The sequence below is a fragment of the Siniperca chuatsi genome, linkage group LG23 (genome assembly GCF_020085105.1).
Source record: "Siniperca chuatsi isolate FFG_IHB_CAS linkage group LG23, ASM2008510v1, whole genome shotgun sequence".
Lineage (NCBI taxonomy): Eukaryota > Metazoa > Chordata > Actinopteri > Centrarchiformes > Sinipercidae > Siniperca > Siniperca chuatsi.
In genome coordinates this window covers 1,327,924-1,352,597 of record NC_058064.1, presented here as the reverse complement: position 1 = coordinate 1,352,597, position 24,674 = coordinate 1,327,924, and the positions used below count along the sequence as shown (strand labels likewise).

The following is a 24,674-nucleotide window of genomic DNA, read 5'->3' as shown; positions in this document are numbered from 1 at the left end:
TAAAGCAGTTAAAATGAGCTCAACCTGAAACATCTGCAGCAGTAAAATGCGACACACACATGAATGCAGCAGGAATATGAATCCAGAAACATCAGATATAATAAAACACTGACAGGAAGCGTTTTACTGCACAGGGACGACTCTCACTGTCACACTTTAACTCCATGTTGCTGATGATACTTTTACTTTAAGTACATTTAGCTGATTATACTTCTATCTGCAGGACTTTTACCTGTAGAGGAGTGTTTTCAGAGTGGTGTCAGGACTTTCACTGCAGTAAAGGATCTGAATACTTCTTCCAACACAAACCTGCAGACTGAGCAACAGAAAAATAATGTCTATCTGATAACTGATTAATCAGTTATTAAGTAAAACTAACGGTTGCTGACATTTAGCTCAGGATAACACGGGGCGACTTTGTGGACGATTGTAACGTTTGGCGCTAATCATTTCCGTTCTACTGTGGAAGCTGAAATGATCGGCTGCCACAGACCCGCGTGCTAACTCCGGTCTCAAACAGCGAGCTTAACAGTCAGCTGATTCTCAGTTTCTGTAAATATGAACGTTTTCTTTCCGCCGTCTATGATAAATTAAAGGTTTAAAGTTAAAGTGTCTTTTCATCCTGCGCTCTGAGAGTCTGTGAGACACATCTGGACGACAGACTGTTAAATGATGCATAATCCAGTCCGGCTGCATCTATTATTGATCTCGACCTGATTTCATGTCTTTGTATGGCGCTCGTGGAAGCTCTGTGCCGTTAGTCGACTCTCAGCTGCTGAGCTGGAGGCTTTTGTGGTTTTCTGTTCAGTTTCTCGACAGCCGCAGACTAACGGGAGGAAGTGAAGCCCAACTCCTCGTCTGCTTGGAAAACCGCCTCAACTTGTAAACGGGAAGTTTCTGTCGGCTGCCAAACACCAGACTGGTGACGTTTACGATACCTTAAATACAACCTCAGATTTCATTTCCAACTACTTTTATAAAACAAAGAATCTAAACTAGACCTTTTCTAATGAAACAGACATAATAAAAGTTGTTAATCTGCAGGAAATGTTTTCAGGGAAATTTGTGTTTGCTAAACTAGACAAGGTAGAGAAAACTTCTATCTAAGCAGACCAAAAATAAATATCCAGTTCTATGATGCAATGCATGATTAAATGGACATTTTATGTATGTTTTCCTTCATTTTAAACAAAATTAGCACAAACAAAAGGTCAGTTTTGATAACTTCACTAAAGCTGTCAGATTAATGTAGTGGAGTAGAAGCAGAAGTAAAAGAAAATGGAAATACTTAAGTAAAGTACCTCAAATTTGTACTAAAATACAAATAGTACTCGAGGTTACAGGTTCCGTGCGGTTTGTAAATGTGCGTTTGTTTTCCTCACCCTCTCGTGCATGGGTGACACCTGGTCCTCCTCGGTGCCACAGGGCGAGGTGTCACCTGTCGGCACCCTGCTGACGGCCATCTCAGCGTGACCTTTGCCCTGCGGACCCTTCATCCTCACAAACTCCATGTTGTTGTACTTGTAGAAGCCAAAAGACATCCGCTGGGCCATCTTAGCAGCAACACTCACCTAACAGCACACACGCATTAAAGAACCTCAGTATGTAGTAAAAGACAGATGTAATAACGTCGGTTGTGAGGGTTAAAATACTGTGCACAGTCAATATCACACTGTATTTGTATTTAATCACCTTGAATGACGTCTGTATTGGACGTAGTGACCGTATTATTTAGCGCCAAGTCGTACGTAGAACGGAGCTTTTTCAGATAAGTCAAATCCAAGAAACATCCAAGTCGTAAGTTAACTTTATTTACAAGTCAATAACTGGAAATTACAGTAACTCCGGCATTTCATTAGTCTTAGCTTCAGCTATGATTTAAGCTTCATGCTAGTATTAACAGGCCAATATGCTAATAGTAGTATACTCACGTTACATTATGTATGTTGACGTGTTAATGTTGGTATGTTAGCATGTAAACATTACATGCTTAATACCTTGTTAGCGTAATAACATGCTAGTATAAGCATGTTAAGATGCTTACAGTTATAGTTAGCAAGTTAACATACTAATGTTTGACATGTAGGCGTGATATAGTAGCATTAGCTTTTACGGTATCATGTCGTGGGATTTAAGGAAACAATTACATGTTTCTTTTGTTTAATTTGTAATACAGAAGGGTGAGTTATTGTAAACTTCAATAAAATTAGTTTTCAGAATCATTAAAGACAATTTAACTAAAAAACAAACAAGCAAAACACTAATGTTAGCATGTTAACGTGTGTGCAGTTAACATGCTAACGTTTAACACATTATCTTGTTACATAACGCAACATAATGAATTTGAGACCATAAGAAGCGGCTGAAAGCTAGTAAGTGGACATTAAGTTTAGACTATTCTGTCAAACATAATGTATGATTTAGCATTAGCAAGATGGTAAACATTAAACCTGCTAAACATCAGCATGTTAACATTGTGAGCATGTTAGCATTTAGCTCAAAGCACCGCTGTGTCTAAGCGCAGAGGATGCAGCTTCTCACCCGGTTGTCGTAGACCTTCTTGAGGGCCTCGTAGCGGATCGAGCCCTGGAAGATGACGCCCTGGAAGGTGTTGCTCTTGTCGCTCGCCACCAGCTCCACACACACCATCTCCCCCTCGCCCACCGTCATGTCACTGAACACCTACACAAACAATAGCATAATATTACTTTACCTGCAAATAGCTTCACTGACTGCATTCATTCTTTCACCCAACAACCCTCAAGCTCCCAGCCATAAACAGTGGCAAAATCCCCTCATCTTTGTATGTTTGTGAGGACCTTTTGGCTTTAGAATCAGAAGCACAAGCAGAGTGACTGTTGGCTGTTTCAGCTGGCTTTGTGTTCGCCTCTGAGCACCAAAAACGCTCACTGATTTCCAGGAGAGAAAACTCTCTGATCCGGTGTTTTCCCCTCCAGTCGACCTATAAAACGGGGTGTTAGTGCAGGAGCTTGTTTCTAAATGGAGTGAAAAAAGCATCAAGTCACACTTCATTACACCGGCAGCAGCAACTGGAGCCAGATCATCAGCTGCTGTGGTGTCTGACTGCAGACAGTAAAGGCTTCATTACTGAAGGGAAGGCTGCTTTTACACAAACTTACTTTTTACAACTAATTCACTTCAGTTGATTTCACTTCCTTGTATTTACAAGCTCATGGCATCACTGCATGTTTTAGCTCAGCATGTCATATATTGTTATTTTCACGTTGGGCTCTTCACCAGAGGTGGAAGAAGCACTCAGATCTTTTACTTCAGTAAAAGTAGTAATACCACAGTGTAGAAATACTGTTACAGGAGTAAATATCCTGCATTTTATAAGTATTAGCATCACTTCAATATACTTAAAAGTATCAAAAGTAAAAGTACTCATTATGCTGAATGGCCCATTTCAGAATAATGTATATTATTGGATTTTAATTATTGATGCATTCATGTGTTCATCACTTTAATGCTGCAGCTGGTGAATGTGGAGCTCATTTTAATGACTTTATATACTGCTGGGCAGCTTGTGGACCCCCCCCCCCCGGGATCAATTAAGTCTTATCTTAACCTATAAGAATAATAATAATAATATTTTGTATTATTAATCTAAATCAAGTTTTCAGATAAATGTAGTGCAGTAAAAAGTACAATATTTGCCTCTTAGATGTAGTGGAGTAGAAGTATAAAGCATAAAATCTGACTGGTTTATGACGAAGAAGAAGAGGCAACATGGCTCATAAAGGGTTAAAGTAAGTCGTAGTAGAGAGTACTAAGTGTGATCAGACAAAAGTTACCTCCTCAAAGTTGTCGATCATGAAGAAGATGTTCGGGTAGCTCATCTTGGACTCCTCTCCTTTGCTGTCCATGGCGTGTTTGCTGGGAGACGCAAACACTTCCTGTGAAAAACGGCAGACAGAATGAATAAAGATCAGCAGCTTCATTAACCTCCGCTGTGATAAATGGGGTCTGAATCGAGCTAATTGGAGACTGCTCTGGTGTAATGACTGGCTGCAGAGCTGTGTGGTTTCCTACCTGACATTTCTTCTTGTGGATGTGGATATCGCCTGCGTCTGAGCGCGTGCAGACCGCACACGTCACCACGTAGTCCAACTGGAAGAGAGCAGTTTTTAGGTTATTGTGGGAATCAGTGTACAAAGCATATCACAAGATCTACCTTCTTTCAGTGTTTTACTTTAGTAGTTTTCTTGTTTTTTTAGATGCTTTCTGTCTTCACTTGCATGGACACTGACTGAACAGCTACCTTGTTACTGCTTTGTCTCGTCTGTTTAGCTTAAGTTAATGTCATACCGTCCAGATTTTTGTAGTAAAACAGGAAATGCCTGTTGTCGCTATATTCTGAGATAAAACGTTTTATTTTGGGTCAACATTTAAGTCTCACTACTCTGTTATCTCCTGCATTGATGATCTGTTTTCCTCTCTATCCCTGCTTTGTCAGATGTTTAAATGTAAATGAAACCACAATGTAAAACGCAGTAAAATATTCATAAAAATGTGTAGTAAAAAGTTGGTAGTACATACTGTAGTTATCTATCTGTGAACACACTGTATGTGTCCCCTCCATGTGTCCCAAATAAGACAGAAAAGGGCCTAATTAGTACATTTTGCACAATCACACCAAAATCCTGATACATATTTCTGCTCCACTAGCAGTTTGGCCTAAAGACAGCGACATCACTTCGTCACATACCTGACCAAATCACAGGAAATTTGTTACGGGTATTCAAAATTCCTGTTTTTTGTTTATGACAAAGTATCTCAAACACAAATGGCCTGTAAATAATCACAGTCCCCACGTACCACATGCCTCAGTATTGCCTGCATTTAACTTACAGCCAGAATTCAGTCTGTAAATCTTTATAAAACTCATCAATTAAGGTATTGAATCACGTACATCTGAGATAAAACAACACATCATCTGCATAGAAAGACAATTTATGTTCATCACCAATTTTTATACCGAATTACTTATCGCAAAAAGGAGGGGACCTTGATGCACTCACCTCTTTTACTAAAAAGTTTTGAAATATGTTGAATATAAAATCTGAACCCACTTAATGAAATTTGAAGTGTCTGGAACAAGTCCGGCCAAAGTCGTGTTCTTTCTACTCTGAACAGAAGTTATATCGTGGGGATGAAGCCTGCGGGAGACCTTTCCTCTAGCGCCACCATAAGGTCATAATTTACATAACAGAATATCAGAATCTAATTGGCAGATTACCATGAAATCTACAGAACACATTCAAGCTCCCCAGAGGATGAAGCCTGTGCATGCTGGACACTACATGAACACTCCTCCAGCGCCACCTTCAGGCCAAAATGTCACGTTTACTCACAGGATGTGTCATGAACTAATATGAGATGATATTTGTTTATGAGGTGTTATTACATTAGTACTTCTGAGTACTAGTTAATGCTGTAGTTTGCAGAGTTCAGTGTGAGTGTTAGTCACCTTCTGCAGGATGAGGTTCAGGTAGACGCTCTCCTCCCAGTCGATGTCTGGGTCTCCGAGGCCGGGCAGCTTCTTGGAGTCTCTCCTGTAAACCTCCACCTCCACCTGAAACACAACCGACACACTTCATCAGAACCCAGCCACTGATGACATTACAACACACACACATATCTGACGGTGAGTTTATGTGAGCGGGTCAGTCTCGGTTCAGGTGTAGAGGAACCAGGACTCTGGAGACCTCCCGTCACATCGGTTTGACATCAAAGGAGATCAGAGGCTCGGAGGACGAGCTGCAGCAGGTAGATCAGACTTCAGCTACAACAGAGTCCTTTATTGATTCGTTAACTACGACAACATCAAGAAGAGAGTTAAATATGCAGGTATCACTCCGTCAAAGGAAAAGCTTCTGCTGTTTATTCCTGCTTTCCAAAAACAAAAACATGCAGAACGCCCCTTTGTGGTTTTGCCAATTTATTCAAAATCAAAAAATTAGTATATAAATATTCAGACTCCAAATCGAGCTCAGGTGCATCCTATTTGCTTTGATTATCTTTGACATTTCCCAAGAACCTGATTGGAGTTAATTCAATTGGAGTCAGCTGGTGACAAATTCAATTGATTGGACGGGATTTAAAAAAGGCACACGCCTGTTTATATGATCGGACACGTCGCTGCTTTGGGACCAGGTTTATGTCATATTGGAGTTATTGTAATTCCAATTTTTTGGTTTGTAAATAGCATTTATGTCAACATACAAGCCGTAATTAGGGATTTTTCTGAAAGCTCTGATATATTCGACTTGGCGCTTAATAATATGTTAGTGCCTGAAAAGACGCCTCATGTCAGCCAAAGTCCATTCAATTTAACCCAAATTTAGTGGCTACAGTATGTATGCATATAGTAGTAATCACAACACCAGCAAACAAATAATTATTCAGATGAGTGTACTTTTTTCACTTCACTAAACCTTATTTACATTTGTAAACATTATAGAACGTGTGTAAATAATATAGGCTTATACTGTCGATATATTTAAAAACACATTTCTCATTTCTACCATCGCCTCTTTAGCAAAAGGTCAGTTGTCACTCTGATCCACTTACTGAAGGCAAAATGGAGAACAATGTAAACTTGTGCAGGACGACGTGAGCACGGCTGAAGAAAGTGCAAACATCCATATGAGCCACAAAGACATTTCCCTGTTTTTCTGCATATTTGCACAATCAGCAGGTTTCTGTTCCTGTTTCTTCTTGCAGCAGAAAACAACAAGATCTGAATGTGTTATCAATATGTTATGTTTGTGGTGTTGAGTTGCTGTTGTTGTTGTTGTTTGAGACGTCCATGAAGGGGTATTTCCCCCATCGCCTTCGCAGTGTAACCATGGCAACCGTTCCTGTGCTCTAAATGGCTTGTGAGTGATATGAACGCTGGCATGCGGAGACCTTTTACCTCCCTGCAGACCTGCTGAACCTTTATCAGGTCTGTTTAAACAGAGATGTGACGGAGTCGGAGGGGAAGACGACTGCGTTCGCGCTGAAGAGCTGATTCTGAACATTTACTACTGATAATTTAGGGCTGTAACTGTGGCTGATAGTCAGGACAATCACTAAATCCTTAGAACTGTAAAGACTGAGCCTTGAACGTGACAGACTAACACACAATGACAGAATTCAGTAAAAAGGAACTGAAGAAGAGGAAGATGAAGTCGCAGCACGGCTTGAATAATAACGATCTTTACAGATTTCTGGTCCGGCGCTATATCGAGCAATTAATGAAGGTAAATAAACAAAAGTATTTAGATGATATTCTATTAAAAGTCTTCATAGAGGTCCACAACAAACATGTAACTCACTGAATGTAAAATAAACATGGGAAAACCCTCCTCGGGTTCTTCATTACTTCACGAGGCAAATCATTATCGTACGTTCTTTCTGGCAGGAGGTTCATAAAGTTTTACAAAAAGGTGGACTTTCCCTTTAAATAGGAGACTCTGTATTTGGGCGTCGCGCCTTCAGAAAATGTTCCCTCTTATGTCAGATACCTGTCCTGTTGGCAGAACGTGAGAAGAGATCCGGGACACTTTAGACTTCATACGCAGTCGGACGGCAGATCTAGTTCGTCTGAAGCATACCGAGGCCTTTAGGCTGTTTTCACACCAACAGCATCAAAATGCAGCCTCCTCGTTCATTTCAATGAGAGGTCCCGGTGCGGAGACTTTGGCCTAAAATGTCTGACTCATGATGTTTTTTTTTTCATTTTTTAAATTTTTTTATTGTTGAACTTTTGCTCAACTTTCTCTACATGACGTCACTTCCTGTCTAAGTGCAGTTTCTGCCATCGGTGTTCCCGGAGTTTACTTTCCATATTCTCGGACAAATCTAACACCAGGACCTTTTTTTTTTTTTAGCAAAGAGTAAAACTACAGCTCCCAACAGCAGCTCGCGTACTCACGTTATCGTAACTTGGTTTCGTCTCTACTAAAGTAACTTTTTAGCTTCTACAGCGTTCAGTCCTCTCTGTCCTGCTGTTGTTACACACACACACACACACACACGTCTGAACTAACCGTGAACCCTCCACTCGCCGTGGCGTTTAACCTGCGATGGTCTGTGGGCTTATGGGAAATGGTGTTCGTTAAAGGCCGCTAAAAACATGAATATTGAATAAACAATGATATCAGATTGTTTTTTTAAAAGATTACCATCCCTGTCTAGACGTATGGCGTGAACCACATGACACACTGTTGAGTGAGGCTCCGTTGCGATTTTGTTTTGTTATAAAGTGACTCTGAATGCGGTTTTCTGGAACAAAACCTGTAACTTCCTGCTTCACTTCGGCTCTCTACGCAACATCATCTGGCAAAGCCGCATACGTGCAAGAGCCTGAATCCCCAAACAGCAAAACGACATCACTGTGACTGTCTGAAACTCAGCACCGGTCCTCAGAAGAATACAGAAACACACACACAGAAACACACTCCAATCTTTCTGATGCAGCTTGTGTCTTTGACGTGTCCGGACTGCAGTCGGCCGATCTGTGCGGAGATGATGGGAGCTGTTAACCCAACCTGGACGCAGAACGATGCTGTGTAACCATGGAAACCAGGGACGGAGGGGGATGCAGGACAAACTACAAAAGGCAGACAGAGCGTCTGTCCGGATGAGTGATGTTCATGAAATGTAATTATAAAAGAGAAGAAGAGACCAGAGCGGTTATTATATATATTATTATACACACAGTTTTTACATTTAAACCTTTTTACTTTTAAAGGTTATGGGTCTGTAAGAAGTCTAAAAAAAATTTAATTAAATTAAAAAATTGTAACATAGAAACTTAATTTGATTCACACATTTATTTTCAGTTAAATTTACTATATTTTAGTCATTAAACTTGTTAAAACAGTCAAATACAATTCCAGGTAACAACGTAAAGGTTTTATAAGACTTCTATTTCTGTATTTTTATTTCTTTGTTTGTCTCATATCTTTTTATTAAGTATCTCTCTTTGTCGATCAATATATTTATGATCAGAATGACTCATAAATAAAGGATTTCCACCTGCTGTGAAGAGTCTGCCGACGGTTTGTATAGTGTGTTTTCTGCTGCAGCTGAATAAAGCTGGATTCTGACGTTGGAAACGACAAACTGCTGAAAGCTTCGGCTGATGGGAAAATTGATAGTCGCTGTCGGTGCCATTTGTCTCATACGGTGTTATTACATCTGGCCTTTGTATCGTCTCATCTGCCTTCATCGTGACGAAGACCAGAACAAAAACGTTCAGACTGACGCTGTCCTGGTCCAGAAACAAAACTGCTTTGGGTGAAAACTACCGGCGGCTTCTTGTTTTACCGCAAAGCAGCCTGAGTTTTTGCGGGTGCCTTTCTTTTTATGCTGTAATAAGACCGGCTGTAATATAGTGCAAATTACAGCCAGCGTCCAGTTTATTAGGTACACCCAGCTACAACAGCCCTGCAGTAAATCCTCCCTCAGTTATATTATTATTATTATAATGTTCAGTTTGTGTTGAAACTGTTTCAGAGAGCTGTTTCTGTTATTTAGCCTATTCTCTCTCATTTTTTTTATATGTATATATATAAAATTCGTACTCTGCTTGAACTGAATGTGTGTTTACGTGTATAATCTCTCTGATCAGGTGACATTTGAGTGTCAGACCGGTTAAACTGGGAGCTTGTTTTTGGTGTTTTGCTGTTACGAGTCAAAAACCTCAGAAACCTCAGTGGCTTCTGCACGTCTGCGTGTTCGCAGCTGCAGCGCAGCCGCAGCGCCTGCAGCAGCCGCAGCGCCTGCAGCAGCCGCAGCGCCTGCAGCAGCCGCAGGGCCTGCAGCAGCCGCAGGGCCTGCAGCAGCCGCAGGGCCTGCAGCAGCCGCAGCGCCTGCAGCAGCCGCAGCGCCTGCAGCCGCAGGTCAGACCAGACGGATGAGAAATCTGAATCTAAAAGATCTCAAAACCCTTTCGACGTTCAAAGACAGTTACAGTATGCGTGTGAACACGTCTGTGTTTGATTTATGAAACGTAAACTAGAGAACGTGAATATTCATCACTTCACAGGTCAACAAGGACGAAACAGATCGTTTCTAAAAGGATCTGAACTGATAATCATCCCAACATCAGATCAATAACGTCCCCGTCCTGTTCCCAGGGTAAAGAGAGACTCACGTGAAGATGAGTTGCATTTATTGATCTATTAGAAGTGAGAGACTTTGTTGTAGAGAGGTCTAAAAATAATAATCTTATCAATAAAGATATTTGATGTTTTACTTAAAGAAATCAATGTCATCATTGGGATTTTGGTTCAGGTCAGGGCTCTGAATACTTCCGATCAATAACTTGGAGTTTAAAAAAATGTGATAATATATCAGCTGATTGATTAATACGGATCCCTTACATATGTTTTTTTCTTTAAAAATTATGACCAAAATACATTCTGAGTTGAAAAATCATCGATACCGATATGTCTGCAATAAGCCGATTTATTGATCTGGAATATTTTCAGGTGCAAATGATTAATATTTTAAGGGATTGTTGTTTGACTTTCAAACAATAGTCAGGTTTCTTTGTTTTATTTTAGGAAATCCAAAAATTGTAATAAAATAATTCCCGGATTATAATAAATTAAGGGGTTTTAATGGATTATTTGCATGGTTTAAGGGTTTTTTCATCTCTAATTTCGGATCATTAGGATTTTAGTTTACAGAATGAAATGAATGATGTTTTAAGTATTTCGTGGCCTCTACCCCAATGTTTCAGCAAAATTATTGGAATATAGTTATAGATTATCTGCACAGTTTAGTTTTAGGGTTTTTGAAACGATAAAATCCCCTTTAAACCGATCAAATAACATTACATGTACGCATTAATTTGTACCTTAAAAGAAGCTTAATTTTTCAATGTAAGGGCAACTTAATAAATTCACCAAAGGGAATTAAGCCCTTTTAAAAAAAAGTATAAATTAAGAGATGGCTTCTGTGTTATTTGGTCAATTTTAAGGGGTTTTAACCCGTTTCTATCACAATCTATGAATTTATCCATTAATTGTGAATGTGAGAGGTGATTATTTTCGTTATCCTCGAGTAAATCGCTGCTCGTCACCTTTTTGCCCTCGGTGTTTTCTGCGCTGACGTAGGCGAGCTTCCTGCGGACGTAGAACAGCATGTCGTCCTGTCGAGGAGCCCACTTCTCCATGAAATACGTGGAGAACATCCAGGTCCAGAACACGATGCGGTCATCCTTAAAACAACCTGCAGAAACAAAAAGGTAAATGTACGCGATGAAACAACACTGCAGCGCTGTACGCGGCCGTCCTCAGAGGCCATTAGCTGCACGCAGGAAATACAGACGTCTGCACCTCTTCTTTATGCTGACACCTTCGAAACTTTATCAGAAAGCTCTCATATAACCATCTCCAGACTTCAGCACTCCACATTTAACGGATCCTTGTTCAAAATGTTTGTTTATGTTGAAAGAAAACTAATAAATCAGCCAATACAGCGTTATCAGATGTTTACATTTTATTTATTCTTTCACAGACGTTGAACACTTTAAGAGGAAGAGGAAGGAAAGGAGGGAAGAATAAACAACTTACAAACTGAACACATACAAAACAGAACAGAACATTTATAACACACAAAGCTACACACACACACACACACTGTGTGTTTAATGTCTGAAGCTCTAAAAACGGCGTGCGAAGTCGATGCAGTTCGATCCTGCAGTGGTCAGACTGAATCATTACAATTTATTATTCCATTCTTCTCTTCTGGCTTTTGTTCAAATCAAAAAGCAATCTCTCTTTATGGCCACTAAAACAGCTGATAAATTATTCACACGCTGCTGGATTACTACACTCACGCTCTCTTTTATTTTGAAAAATGATCAGACGCCATAAAAAACTGAGCCGCAGTCGATCGATGTCGCACTGATGGTGTGAGTTTCAGACGTCGACCTCCTCCATCACCTCAGGGTGCTCTGCTACCTTTCTACAGGCCGCCCGGCAACTGTTGCCAGGCAACCAGGCAGAGGATGACATGGCAGTAAGTTAAACTTCCTGTTAGAGCAGCTGCCCCCCCCTTCAGGACTCACCACTGATGAACCTGATCAAACTAAAATTAATATTCATTATTTTAATTAAATCTAAAGTTAGAAATAAAGACTTAAACTTCTGAAACAAAAACGTCTTTTAGTTTTTCCACATCACTGCTGACCCCGTGTGATTGGCTGCCTGCCTGTTGCTGAGTTGGACGCTCCAATCAGCATCGAGCTGGCCAGTTTAAATGTCCTATAAGGACGCACGTATGTGGCGGCGTCTTTGTTAAGATCCACATCTGCTTTCCCTCAAACTTCTGTGAAGCAGTTTGTTTAAGATAGAACTTTATTGATCCCAAAGGAAACGTTTGTGCTGAAGATGAATATAATATAAAAATATAAATAATAATCAATGTTGGTGCAACACATGAATGAAAGTGCAGAGCACCGCTTACTATATATAAATATGCTACACGTAGCATTTAAAATTAAATCTTGACACTTTTATTCTTCCCCCCTTTTATGAAACTGAGAAGTTATTGGGCAAATCTCTATGGACAATTATTATTATTATTATTATTATTATTATAAGCATTCAATAAAAATAAACTAATAAAATACATTTTATCATTCAGATTAATTTAAAGATCTCTTGCCCTTGATTTCTTTTCTAGAAAAGGAGGTTTTATTTTCTTTATTTAGCCTTTTTGGTGATTTGTGGAGGTAGTTTCTGACCTGCAGTTAGATATTAAATAGTCGAACTCTGCCAATATATATTTCGTGACTGTTGATGTGAATGATTCAACACAGACGTGAGGCTGGGATCCATCTGAACGTCTCACTTTCAGGAAGAAAGGAATGACCCTGCTGCAACCGGAGACTTTCCATCAAACGAGCACATTAATCAGCAGCGCGAACGACTCGTCAGGCTGCTGCAGTGAAGCTGCTCAGCGTCCACGCAGGAGGACACGACCTCTGGCCTCCGTCCAGTCAGGTTTGGCATAAAGGTCTTCTTCTCGGACAGAGGCGAGTCGGTGAACACAACCTGCCGGCAAACAGAGCGGGGGGAGCTTCCAGAAAGCTGCAGGAAACATGAACTCAAGCTCCTCTTACTGGCTTTTTGCACAGCTTTGATCCACATCTAACGTGACTTTGATGGTATTGTCCTCGCCTCATACATCACGGTACCTATTGTGACACTGAGTAATAATATGGGTCATCAGAGCTGTAGAATACCAGATACTTATATATATATATATATATATATATATATATATAATATATCAACAAAACGGCATAAACTACTCTCAAAACAAATAGCAAATGTCTGTGCTTAAAAAGGTTTTAACGCCACGCGTACGCAAAGACACTAAAGTAGTTTTCTCAAGGGAAACCTGCATTGCCATGTTGCACCACTGAACTTGTAATGTCACTAGCAGTCGCACATGTTAGCGTGAGGGCTCGTTAGCTTCCTGAACACGAGAACAGCCAGGGTTCCTCGGACAACAGCACCCTCGCGGCAAAAACAATCACAAAACAATGACTTTTGGCAAGAATTTTAAAAGTGACCTGAGGTTTAATGGATCCTCGAGGTTAACAGGTTGTGGGACTAAAGGCTTGAGAGCACAAATACAGAACACGCTGTGATATCGGGATTATAAAATGGTTTACACCAACAGAATCACAAGGCTTTGTGCTGTCAAAAATGTAAAGATTGTCAAGGTTGTGAGGATTCGACTGGGGGCCGTCCCGAATACAGTGAGGAAAATAAGTATTTGAACACCCTGCTATTTTGCAAGTTCTCCCACTCCCACTTATTATCCTAAATTAGATGCACCTGTTTGAGGTCGTTAGCTGCATAAAGACACCTGTCCACCCCATACAATCAGTAAGAATCCAACTACTAACATGGCCAAGACCAAAGAGCTGTCCAAAGACACTAGAGACAAAATTGTACACCTCCACAAGGCTGGAAAGGGCTACGGGGGAAATTGCCAAGCAACTTGGTGAAAAAAGGTCCACTGTTGGAGCAATCATTAGAAAATGGAAGAAGCTAAACAGGACTGTCAGTCTCCCTCGGACTGGGGCTCCACGCAAGATCTCACCTCGTGGGGTCTCAATGATCCTAAGAAAGGTGAGAAATCAGCCCAGAACTACACGGGAGGAGCTGGTCAATGACCCGAAAAGAGCTGGGACCACCGTTTCCATGGTTACTGTTGGTAATACACTAAGACGTCATGGTTTGAAATCGTGCGTGGCACGGAAGGTTCCCCTGCTTAAACCAGCACGTGCCCAGGCCCGTCTTACGTTTGCCAATGACCATTTGGATGATCCAGAGGAGTCATGTGGTCAGATGAGACCAAAATAGAACTTTTTGGTCATAATTCCACTAAACGTGTTTGGAGGAAGAAGAATGATGAGTACCATCCCAAGAACACCATCCTTACTGTGAAGCATGGGGGTGGTAGCATCATGCTTTGGGGGTGTTTTTCTGCACATGGGACAGGGCGACTGCACTGTATTAAGGACAGGATGACCGGGGCCATGTATTGCGAGATTTTGGGGAACAACTTCCTTCCCTCAGTTAGAGCACTGAAGATGGGTCGAGGCTGGGTCCTCCAACATGACGATGACCCGAAGCACACAGCCAGGATAACCAAGGAGTGGCTCCGTAAGAAGCATATCAAGGTTCTGGCGTGGCCTAGCCAGTCTCCAGACCTAAACCCAATAGAGAATCTTTGGAGGGAGCTCAAACTCCGTGTTTCTCAGCGACAGGCCAGAAACCTGACTGATCTAGAGAAGATCTGTGTGGAGGAGTGGGCCAAAATCCCTCCTGCGGTGTGTGCAAACCTGGTGAAAAACTACAGGAAAGATTTGACCTCTGTAATTGCAAACAAAGGCTACTGTACCAAATATTAACATTGATTTTCTCAGGTGTTCAAATACTTATTTGCAGCTGTATCATACAAATAAATAGTTAAAAAAATCATACATTGTGATTTCTGGATATTTTTTTTTAGATTATGTCTCTCACAGTGGACATGCACCTACGATGACAATTTCAGACCCCTCCATGATTTCTAAGTGGGAGAACTTGCAAAATAGCAGGGTGTTCAAATACTTATTTTCCTCACTGTATGTTAGTATATTACAGTCCTTTGTTTCTTTATTTTGGTTCATTTGGTCTTGAAAGTCTCATTTAAAAAGGTTTCATACTTGGCTGCTGTCCTGCACATCTGAGTGTTCACGTTATTCCGGAGGACAGCTCTGCAGCAGCCTCAGAGACGTTCACAAAAGTCCTGCTCTATTTATAGCTGCGTATCCCATTTTAAAAATACATCAACTGTGTTATGAAGCCCGCCGCACTATCACTCATCATCTGATGAAAGTGAGCTGAATCACCCAAAATCTCTCTCTGCTGGCACCGGGGAGAAATATCACGAGCCATGGCCGGGCGGTAGTATTTTTCATGAGTTATATAATACCTGGTGGGCGCTCACTGAGGCTCGGTCAAAGCTCCAGCGGCCCGGATGAAAGAACGAAAGGATGGACGAACAGAAACGTCCCGTGTTTCCGTGTCTGTCACTATTATGAGACTGAAACAAATTCACTGAAATTTTATTTTCCTCATGTGGCGTTTTGATGATCGTGGAGAGCGTTGGAGCTGAACCACCTGAGGAGCCCTTAAAATATTAAGGACCACTAGAACCACCTTAAGGACCCCTCAAACCTCCTCAGTGACAACAAAAACCACCTTAAAGACCACTAGAACCTCTCACACTATTAGACTATTAGAGTCACTTACAGAACTGTTAGAAACACCTAAAGAACTCCTAGAACGATCTCAATGATCGCTAGAACCTCCTAAAGGACCTCTACGACTTCCTAAAGGACCTCTACGACTTCCTAAAGGACCTCTACGACTTCCTAAAGGAAGGACCTCTTGAACCTCCTCAGTGACCACAACAACTACCTAAAAAGGACCACTAAAACCTCCTAAAGGACCTCTACGACTTCCTAAAAGGACCACTAAAACCTCCTAAAGGACCTCTACGACTTCCTAAAGGAAGGACCTCTTGAACCTCCTCAGTGACAACAACTACCTAAAAGGACCACTAGAACCTCCTAAAGGACCACTAGAACCATCTACAAATTAGTCTGAAGAAACAACATTTCATTTTAGCTGTATTGTTCTAGTTTGAACGGCTACAGACGTTATGAACTTTAACTCTCAGACATGCACGACTTGTGACAAGAGGTGCAAACACATATTTCTCTATTTTAAAGAGGCCATAAGGCAAAAAAGGTTGCGAACTATTGACCTAAAGACGCATAGAACCTCCTCAAATTACTATAATTAAAATAAGTAGACTCCCTCTTAATATTAGCAATGTCCCACCTCCAGTTTTACGTACCTGTTATGTCTCAGTGTGTGTACTATACTGTTTTTTTTATAACCTTGTGTTGTTTTCAAATGCGCTTTTTTAAATAAAGTGACTTGTCTTGATGAAAAGAGGAGGTTCTGCTGTAGGGAGACTGTAAACCACGTGGCTGCTCTGTCACGTGTTCAGGATGGATGAATGCGTCACGTGATGCGGCCCGTCGTCACTTCTTAGGATCTGAAGCGGTGTAACTGATGACACGCAGCAGGATGGATGAAAGGATTTAGCTCGAAGACGTCACGCGGATCAGACACGACAGCGTCGACTAATCCTGCAGTCAGACTCGAGCTTTCCGCTTCTCGCTGCAGCTCAGTGCTGGCACGCCGTTGACCATTTGAAGCCCGACTGTTGTTCACCAGACTACTGTTTGTTAATGCTGAATTTAAGCAATTTTTCAATGCTGTGTGAAGTTGGATATCTTACCAGAAGAATCTACCAAAACCTAAACTAACTGGTCAGTCAGTAAAGATTTATTTATTCTGAACTTTTCCAAATAAAACCTGCGACGTGCTTCACAACAGGAGCATTAAATATCAAACAGGCAGACAGAGAGTCAGTTAAACTGGATCTTACAGTGAGGCAGTAAGTGTCTGAGCTCTGGAAACGGCCAGTAAACTCTGGTTAAAGTTACTAAGTGGACAGTTCAGTCTTTTGGCCGGTAACAAGGGTCATTTAAATGTAGAAAGTTTTGGGACGTCACCGCTGGTGGCGAGTGAGAAAATGTCTGCTTGTAATTTGGGGGAACCGATCCTTTGAATCAAATCAGAGGCAGAGCAGCAACATCAGAGGCGTCTGGGTTTGCTGACGTGTCCATTTAGCTCCGTTTTATTATTATTTCACTGTATTTATCTACATATTTTCAATTTCATTTATTCTAACTTTTTATATATCAACTGAATTAAACGTTTTGTTTTAATCTCCTGTGGATGGATCCTTCTCAGGTTCATTTACTAGTTTCAGACGCCTGAATGTACGTTTACAGTATTTACAGACCGCTTCATCGCCGTAACGGTCGGAACACATTCATTGTACAAACAGACTGTACAATGTAAACAGATGGGAGACCTCGCACTGCGCTCGCCTTCTGTCTGTGACGTCCTGCAGTCACCACACACACAAACACATATGTGCATATAGATTATACTAATATAGAAACTGTCACACAGACAGAACGGTTGTTTCACTTTGACTCAGATGTGACTGAATCTGCTGAATATTTAATGCAGTCAGAGCGTGAGTCACAGTCAGATCACACTCAGCTATTCCTGCTGTGCAGTTTATGAAGAGCAGACGAGCGAACGGCCTGCTTCTATCGACCGATCCGCGTCTATTTTCTCCGTTACTGAACAGCGTTACAGCCGAGCACTGACGTCTGTGTATTTATAGCAGGCAGCAGAGCCGTATTTCACTGTGGAGGGATACGCTGGTGCGTTAGGAGGTAATTAAACCTGAATCATTGATGTTCATCTCTCGCTCGTCTGACCGTTTCTGCTCCTGTTTGGACTGGTTCCTAAAGGCCGTCGAAGATCCACCCGAGCTCCGTACGTTACAGGACATATTCGATATTTTATGCCGTACATTCTTAAATAAAAGCCGGTATTCAAATTATAAGAGCCGGACGCTAATAAAGGCTGAGTAGAAAATGTGTACTTTCATAGTTTACATGGTTAATTCAGTATAATGTACAACAAAAGTACAACAACAGAGTCGTGTCACACTCACCATTCTGCTGAAAACACTTTAACAAATACCAATAAAGTATCTACCAATACTGTTTTCAATCATTAAAAAAGGACTGTATGAAAATTACTGGGACTTAAAACTTGATTTTATTAGAAAAGCAAGAACTCCTCAGAGTTATTAATATTATAAAAAAACTGCAACACCCTCCTTCTGATATCTCAAACTAATAAACATATGGTGCATTTCTACTTCAACTTTTATATGTTTATGGAATGAACAGTAACTTTATCACTGGCAATTTCCGTCGCCCAAATAATGAAAATTATTTGTTTTTTTTTATACAAACAAATCTCACGAGGGAAGAATGAACACTTCCTGCAGATGTTTCACTTTAAAACGCCTACCAGAGGCGGATGGAACTGTGGCCTCTGAGCTGCAGGAAGGCTTTTAATGTGAAACAGCCGCGCAGGAAGGCTTTTAATGTGAAAGAGCTGCGCAGGAAGAGTTGGGATTCATTGACAGCAGCTTAACAGCAAAGTAGAACCAAGTGGTAATAATTAGTGAGTGAAAACAGCAGAGTGACGACATGACAGCTGAAGCTGGTTGAACGTGATAAACCTGCTCTGCAGCAGATTTGTTTTTGTCATTAAGGGCTCGTCTAACTTCCTGTTTCTCTACACGGTGTGGCCGGTTTGTTGTTGTGAGGCTCGAGGTTCCTCCTGAATCTGGACTTTCTGTTGTAAATTGTTTTTAAAAGTTTTCTGCAACTTCAAATGTTTTGCTCAGCACATCATAAATATACCAACATGTGGATAAAGAAGAAACACAATTCTTAGTCATAGTTTCCTGTATCTTTCACCCTTTCAGTCCCAGGCCAGAAACTGTGTTTTTGTGCTACTTCCATTTATCAAAGTCTCTTTTTAGCTTTAAATACGAATGTGTTTATATTTTTGCACATTTTCTTCTTCAGAGTAACCAGGACCGTTTGAAAACGAAGATTTATTTGATGCGAATAGTTGCAGTAAAGATTTATGATCACAAAACGCATTTGATCAGAATTGTGAAGTTGATCAGAAACAGTGACGCAGCTGATCAGTGACGTCTGTGAGGTTTGTGGAAACTATGAGCTCAACACCAGCCTCGTAATCAATAAATAACACAGGCAAGAATTAATCAAATAAAACAAAGATTTCCTCAAAGTAACTTTCACTCAAATCAAAATCAGGTCACTGACCTTTCTGACTTCATGGGGTCAAAGGTCAACACCTGGAATGTGAATAGTTAGAGAACATAACCAATAAAAAACAGGTGATGCTGACTGGATTTATATAACACACAAGGAGGAGTTACAACCAAGTGTGATGGTTCACGCTGTTCATAAGGACCACGGCTATCGATATGCTGATTGACCAATCGGTTCGTGTACAAGCTCGAGGGCGGGACGCTGGCGTTCTGCTGGGACTGATGCTGAGATCTGGGCACGCAGTGACGTCGCTAAGACGAAGAAAGACGGATGAGTACAACGTCATCAGAGCTGATGGGAACGACGAACGAAACTACCAAAATAAGACTCAAGTTGTAATAAACCGGAACTGTAACTGAATCAGCGTCGACTCCGGTTGAGTAAAGACCTGCGTCACAGTTGATGCTGACGGTCAGAGTCAGACTGAGCAGCCTGTAGAGGACCATCCAAGGACAGAGACTACGGACTCTGAATAAAGAAACACCAGCTCCCGTCAGAGCAGAGGAACCAGCTGCCAGACACAGACAAGCACCTGTGAGGTAACAGGAAGTCGGTAACCTAAACATAAGGATTAAATACACGAATGACATCATGAATATCCTCAGATGATACCCGGAAAATGGCACGGGAATGATTTCCCTTGTTGATCAATCTCTCCGATTAGAATCAAAATCATGATCAAAAGCTCCAGAACACCTGCTAAATAGACCTCGCGGTGAAACTGCTGTTTCCAACGCTGAACCTAAAGTCCTTAAAGCGAAGATTTTTAAATCTACAAACTCCATGACAACTAGGCAATCTCCAGCTGCTGATGAAGACCATGTGATATTATCAAAAGCTCCAGAAGAGCTACTAAAGGCACTTTGTGGAGAGATGTATGTGTGTATCCATCATTTAGTCCAAACAAAACGGCAGAAGAAAGGTTACTGCAGAGAAGTCCCTCTCCTCTCAAAACGGACTACATTCAAAAATGGATCAATTTAAGCCAATAATGTTCATACATTTAATCACAGACCTAACAGAGAGGGACCGCTGGGGTTTTACAGGTCAACGGGGTTTTCTGCTAAATTCGGCATACAAGCGATTCACGTATCAGCTCATTGTTTTAATAAAATGTTAATAACAGTTTGTTGATTCCAACTGGCCAGTCACCCTCCACAGAAATACTGTTATATGAAGTGACTGAGAGTTCGTTAGGACCGTGGGAACAGCAGGTACGTTCATTTCATTACTGATCTTTTTTTTGTAATGAATCAACTAAATGTAAATGTAAAGTAAAACCCATCAGAGTGAAGAGCGAGTGTCGCTGCAGGAGACTAAACTGCAGAACTCCAACTATAAATGCAAACAACTCAGCAGCCGGATCAATCAGTGGAGAGAGAAAGTTCACCCGCATTTTCAGTTTTTCTGAAATTAAGTTCATCACGTCTTTTTATAGATGAACGATCCAAACTGTAGGAAGCAGAATCCAACTGACAGAATTTACCGTTTCACGTCTGCGTGTTCGGCACAGAGCTGGAGTCAGGAAGTTGTTAGCTTAGCTTAGCACAAAGACTGGAAACAGGGGGAAACAGCTAGCCTGGCTCTGCCCAAAGTGAAATAATGCAGCTACGAACTTCTAAAGCTCACTCAACTGCTTCCTTTCAGTATTAGTACTGCACCCGAGTATTTATTCTGGGAGGCTTCACACTTCTACTCCACTTCTCAGAGGGAAATACTTCTCGCTCCATTGTTTTCACGCAACGGCTACAATTAGTTGCTTCGAAGACTTTACAAACCAAACAGCAGTGGATCCAGGACGGCATCCTGCCTACCACTACGGATCAAACGCAAACTTAAAATACATTTTACATCTCACTTCATTTTGAATGCAATACACCATGTAACTACTCTACAGTTCAAAGAGGAATATTGGACTTTTTACTTCACTACATTTATCTGACAGCTTCAGTCTCTTTACAAATAAAAACATTTAAAAACACTTCCAGCTCCTCAGATGTGCAGATTTTCCTCTGAATGACTGTAATAACTGTAATGTTTTTATAACAGCCACAGGGACGTTTCACTGCTTTAACACTTTAAGCACTTTTACTTGTAACGGAGTATTTTCACAGTGTGTGTCAGTACTTTTACTGCAGTAACGGATCTGAGTACTTCCTGCACCGCTGGTAATAAAGGACCAACCATGAGGCCTTCATCATCAGCTGATATTGATCTTTATTAGCGCACATTTCCAAACAATAGTTCAGTTAAATGACCACAAAGTGAACTTGGGAGTTTTTGGCAGGTAATCCTGAAGATACAGAACTCGGCTGTAAACCAGGACCGAGAGGTGCGACCACATCACACCTGGTTCAGCCTCTTTACATCGGCTCCCTGTTGGTTTCAGGACTGACTTTAAGATCTTGTTGATTACTTTTAAGGCTCTTCATGGCCCCAGACTATATTTCAGACTATATTTTAGACCTTGTAATCCCTTATGAACCTTCATGTAGTCTGAGATCTTCGGGCAGGGGTCTCCTTGTCTGTTCCTGAGTCCAGGATGGAAACTAAGGGGGACAGAGCTTTGGCCATCAGGGCCCCGAGGATCTGGTTTAAGTCTCTTTTCAAAACCCATTTTTATCTGAAAGCAGATCCTGATTTTACCTGAACTGGCTGCTTATTTTATTGCTTTTATGTATTTTATTTCTTTATATTTCATCATTCACTGTGGTGTTTTATTTATCTTGTTGTGAAGCACTTTGTTTTGATAAGTGCTCTATAAATAAAGTTTTATTATTATTATTATTATTATAATAATCAGATCTTCCTCATCAGAGGCCCGGGAGTGAAACCGACATGTTGAATTAAAACAGGCTGTTGTGTGTAAATATGTATTAAAAACTATAAACTCGATGATATCAGCTGAACTGAGATGAATATAACAGTGTGTAGAGACCTGCAGGGACCCCTCCACACTCTCGGGGGGCCACAGCAGATCAGTAACGGATCGGCTCACCGAGTCCGCTGATCTCCTGTCGGATGTTGAGTCGGTTCCTCTCGTCGGCGATGGCCTTCAGCATCTGCTGCAGAGAGCCGTCCAGCTCTCCGTTCTCCTCCTCCGCTGGCCCGACAGCCTTACACAAACCGGGGAAGGACGCCATCTCCGAGCTGGGATCATGACAGTCCGGGCTAACAGCTACCGACGGCACCGGTTCACGGTAGCTAACAGACGCCTCAGATTAATCCCGGATGAGATCCTGGCTGCAGAGCTGCCGGTGGCCGGTACCGGTCCGCTCTGACGTGGAGCCGGAGAAAGGAGCGGGTCGGTCGGTCGGGCTGCCGAGGGAGACTCCGCTCCTTCTGTTGTGCAGATCAGCTGGAAACACCCAGAGCACTTCCTGTAACAACACGAGGCTTTTAAAGGGACAGAGCACCTAAACGCTGTTCACACGCGGGCTGACCCGGAGCACGCACAGGTGTCACGGCCAATTCTGTCACCCGGATCATTCTGTGCCCTGGGAATTTATTTCCCCCTCAAAAAAAACTTTCCATTTTATTACAGTCAAACCGAATAAAAGGAAATATATTAAAATACAAATGACAAGAACAGTAAAGGAGTAAAATATGTGTTTTCAAAAATACATATTTAATTATATATATAATCTTGTTTTTACATAATTTTAAAGAGTTTATCAAATGAGTGTGGAGGCCCATTCCCGCAAATGACTTATAATAATTAATTTTGACTTATGAACAGTTTTTTTTTCTATTTTCATCATGAATTATGAGATAATAAGTCAATGAGACTCATTATCTCATAAGTCATGATATAAATAACAATTCTTGTGATAAATGTTGACAAAGTAAGCCAAGATGGTGACTTAGTGACTCTTTATAAACGTTTTACTTACTGTCTCGTTAATTTGGATTTACTATCTCAAACTTTTCACTTAGTATCTCACAATTTTGACTTAGGCTACATAACATTTAAGCTACTGTCTCTCTTTGCAGATCACAAATTTGACTTAGTATCTCATAATTTTAACATACCGTGAGTATTTAAAGCTTCCCCGGTGTTACTTTACGGTAAATCCTCACAGAGACGAGTATTTGGGGTAAATCTGACGGGTCACAGAATACACTGTAACACTTCTCCTGAACTGGGTCTGAATGTGTTGTCCTCCGGTGCTTAGCGGGTCGTGAATCAGACGCACCCCTGTTAGCATCGCTGCTAGGCGGTAGGAGCAAGCAAGATAGTCCCCGCCCGGCCGGCGGCGGGAAAGAGGAAAATATCTTAAATTACCGGAATATGGACAATAGATGATTAGTTCCCGGTAAACTGATCAAAATCTTGGCTCACACATTGCGTAGTCTTCACAGTTTCCCAGTCGAGGTTTAAATTAGCATCCGGCTACACAGCTACGGTTAAAGCTAACGTCAGTTAACTTAACGTTACTTCCGAACTCTTTGGCTGTTTAACCAAAAATACTTTTAAGCACTGGAATAAATCACGGAATGTCACAGAAGAGTCCCGGTGCTTCGTTGTGGCGGTGTTACCGTGAAATGTGCTGTATTTGCCGTTGTTGTGCTGTCGTGACGGACCGTTTTCACCCTTCGTCGGTTGGAACAGGAGTTACAGCGAATTCTGTGACCCGTCAGATTCTGCGACGCAACAGAATCAAACACTGAACCAGACGTGATAGTTTGATGACTTCCGGGATCACCACCTTATCTAAACACTAGAAAAGAACAAGTGTAATTGTGATTTTTTTTAAAAACAAACATATGTTGCGATAACACAGCTGAGATTCATCATCAGGTCACGGGATGTGACGGGTAACAGAATTCTGCGTAACACCGGTGTTGCACCGCATCAAACCCCGCCCGCCCATATGGGACATCACCGCAGTTAAACGAGTGCACCCTTTTGTTTTAACACAAAGGATGACGTCATTGCCTCACGCGCGCCTGGCCGTCGTCACAGTGGGAACAAACATTTAGTGTTTTACGCTTCTGTCTCAGTAACAACACGAATGTTTTATAATGTTACACATTAAAAGTGCTTTTTATGGATTTTATGAAAGGATTAAAAGGTTTTTAAGGGGCTGAAAACCCATTAAAATATACATAATAACCGAATGCATGCCTCTTATTTTGCAGCCTTTTCAGTTAAGGTGCAAATTTATTAATTATTATGTTGAGATAATAAATCTAAATTATTAAAACACATTTAACCTTTTAAGTTAAATGTGTGAAATAGCCAAAATTGTCATTTGATAAAAATTATAAA

General features: G+C 41.2%; 1 protein-coding gene across 2 annotated transcripts in view; it reads right to left on the bottom strand.

Annotated features, from left to right (window-relative positions):
* The window catches only part of kiaa0930 (KIAA0930 ortholog), a 30,336-nt gene extending 5,853 nt beyond the window's left edge, over positions 1-24,483 (bottom strand). Inside the window, exons 1-8 of one of the 2 annotated variants that reach the window (XM_044186043.1) lie at positions 23,435-24,483; positions 22,401-22,782; positions 11,102-11,250; positions 5,492-5,596; positions 4,054-4,131; positions 3,816-3,917; positions 2,542-2,682; positions 1,383-1,571 (exon numbers count right to left, since the gene is read on the bottom strand). In XM_044186043.1, coding sequence (XP_044041978.1) covers positions 1,383-1,571; positions 2,542-2,682; positions 3,816-3,917; positions 4,054-4,131; positions 5,492-5,596; positions 11,102-11,250; positions 22,401-22,545 — 909 coding nt within the window. In that variant the 5' untranslated portion in view covers positions 22,546-22,782; positions 23,435-24,483. The remainder of the gene's footprint in view (positions 1-1,382; positions 1,572-2,541; positions 2,683-3,815; positions 3,918-4,053; positions 4,132-5,491; positions 5,597-11,101; positions 11,251-22,400; positions 22,783-23,434) is intronic. The other variant, XM_044186044.1, reaches the window with a different exon arrangement.
* Between the last annotated feature and the right edge of the window lie 191 nt (positions 24,484-24,674).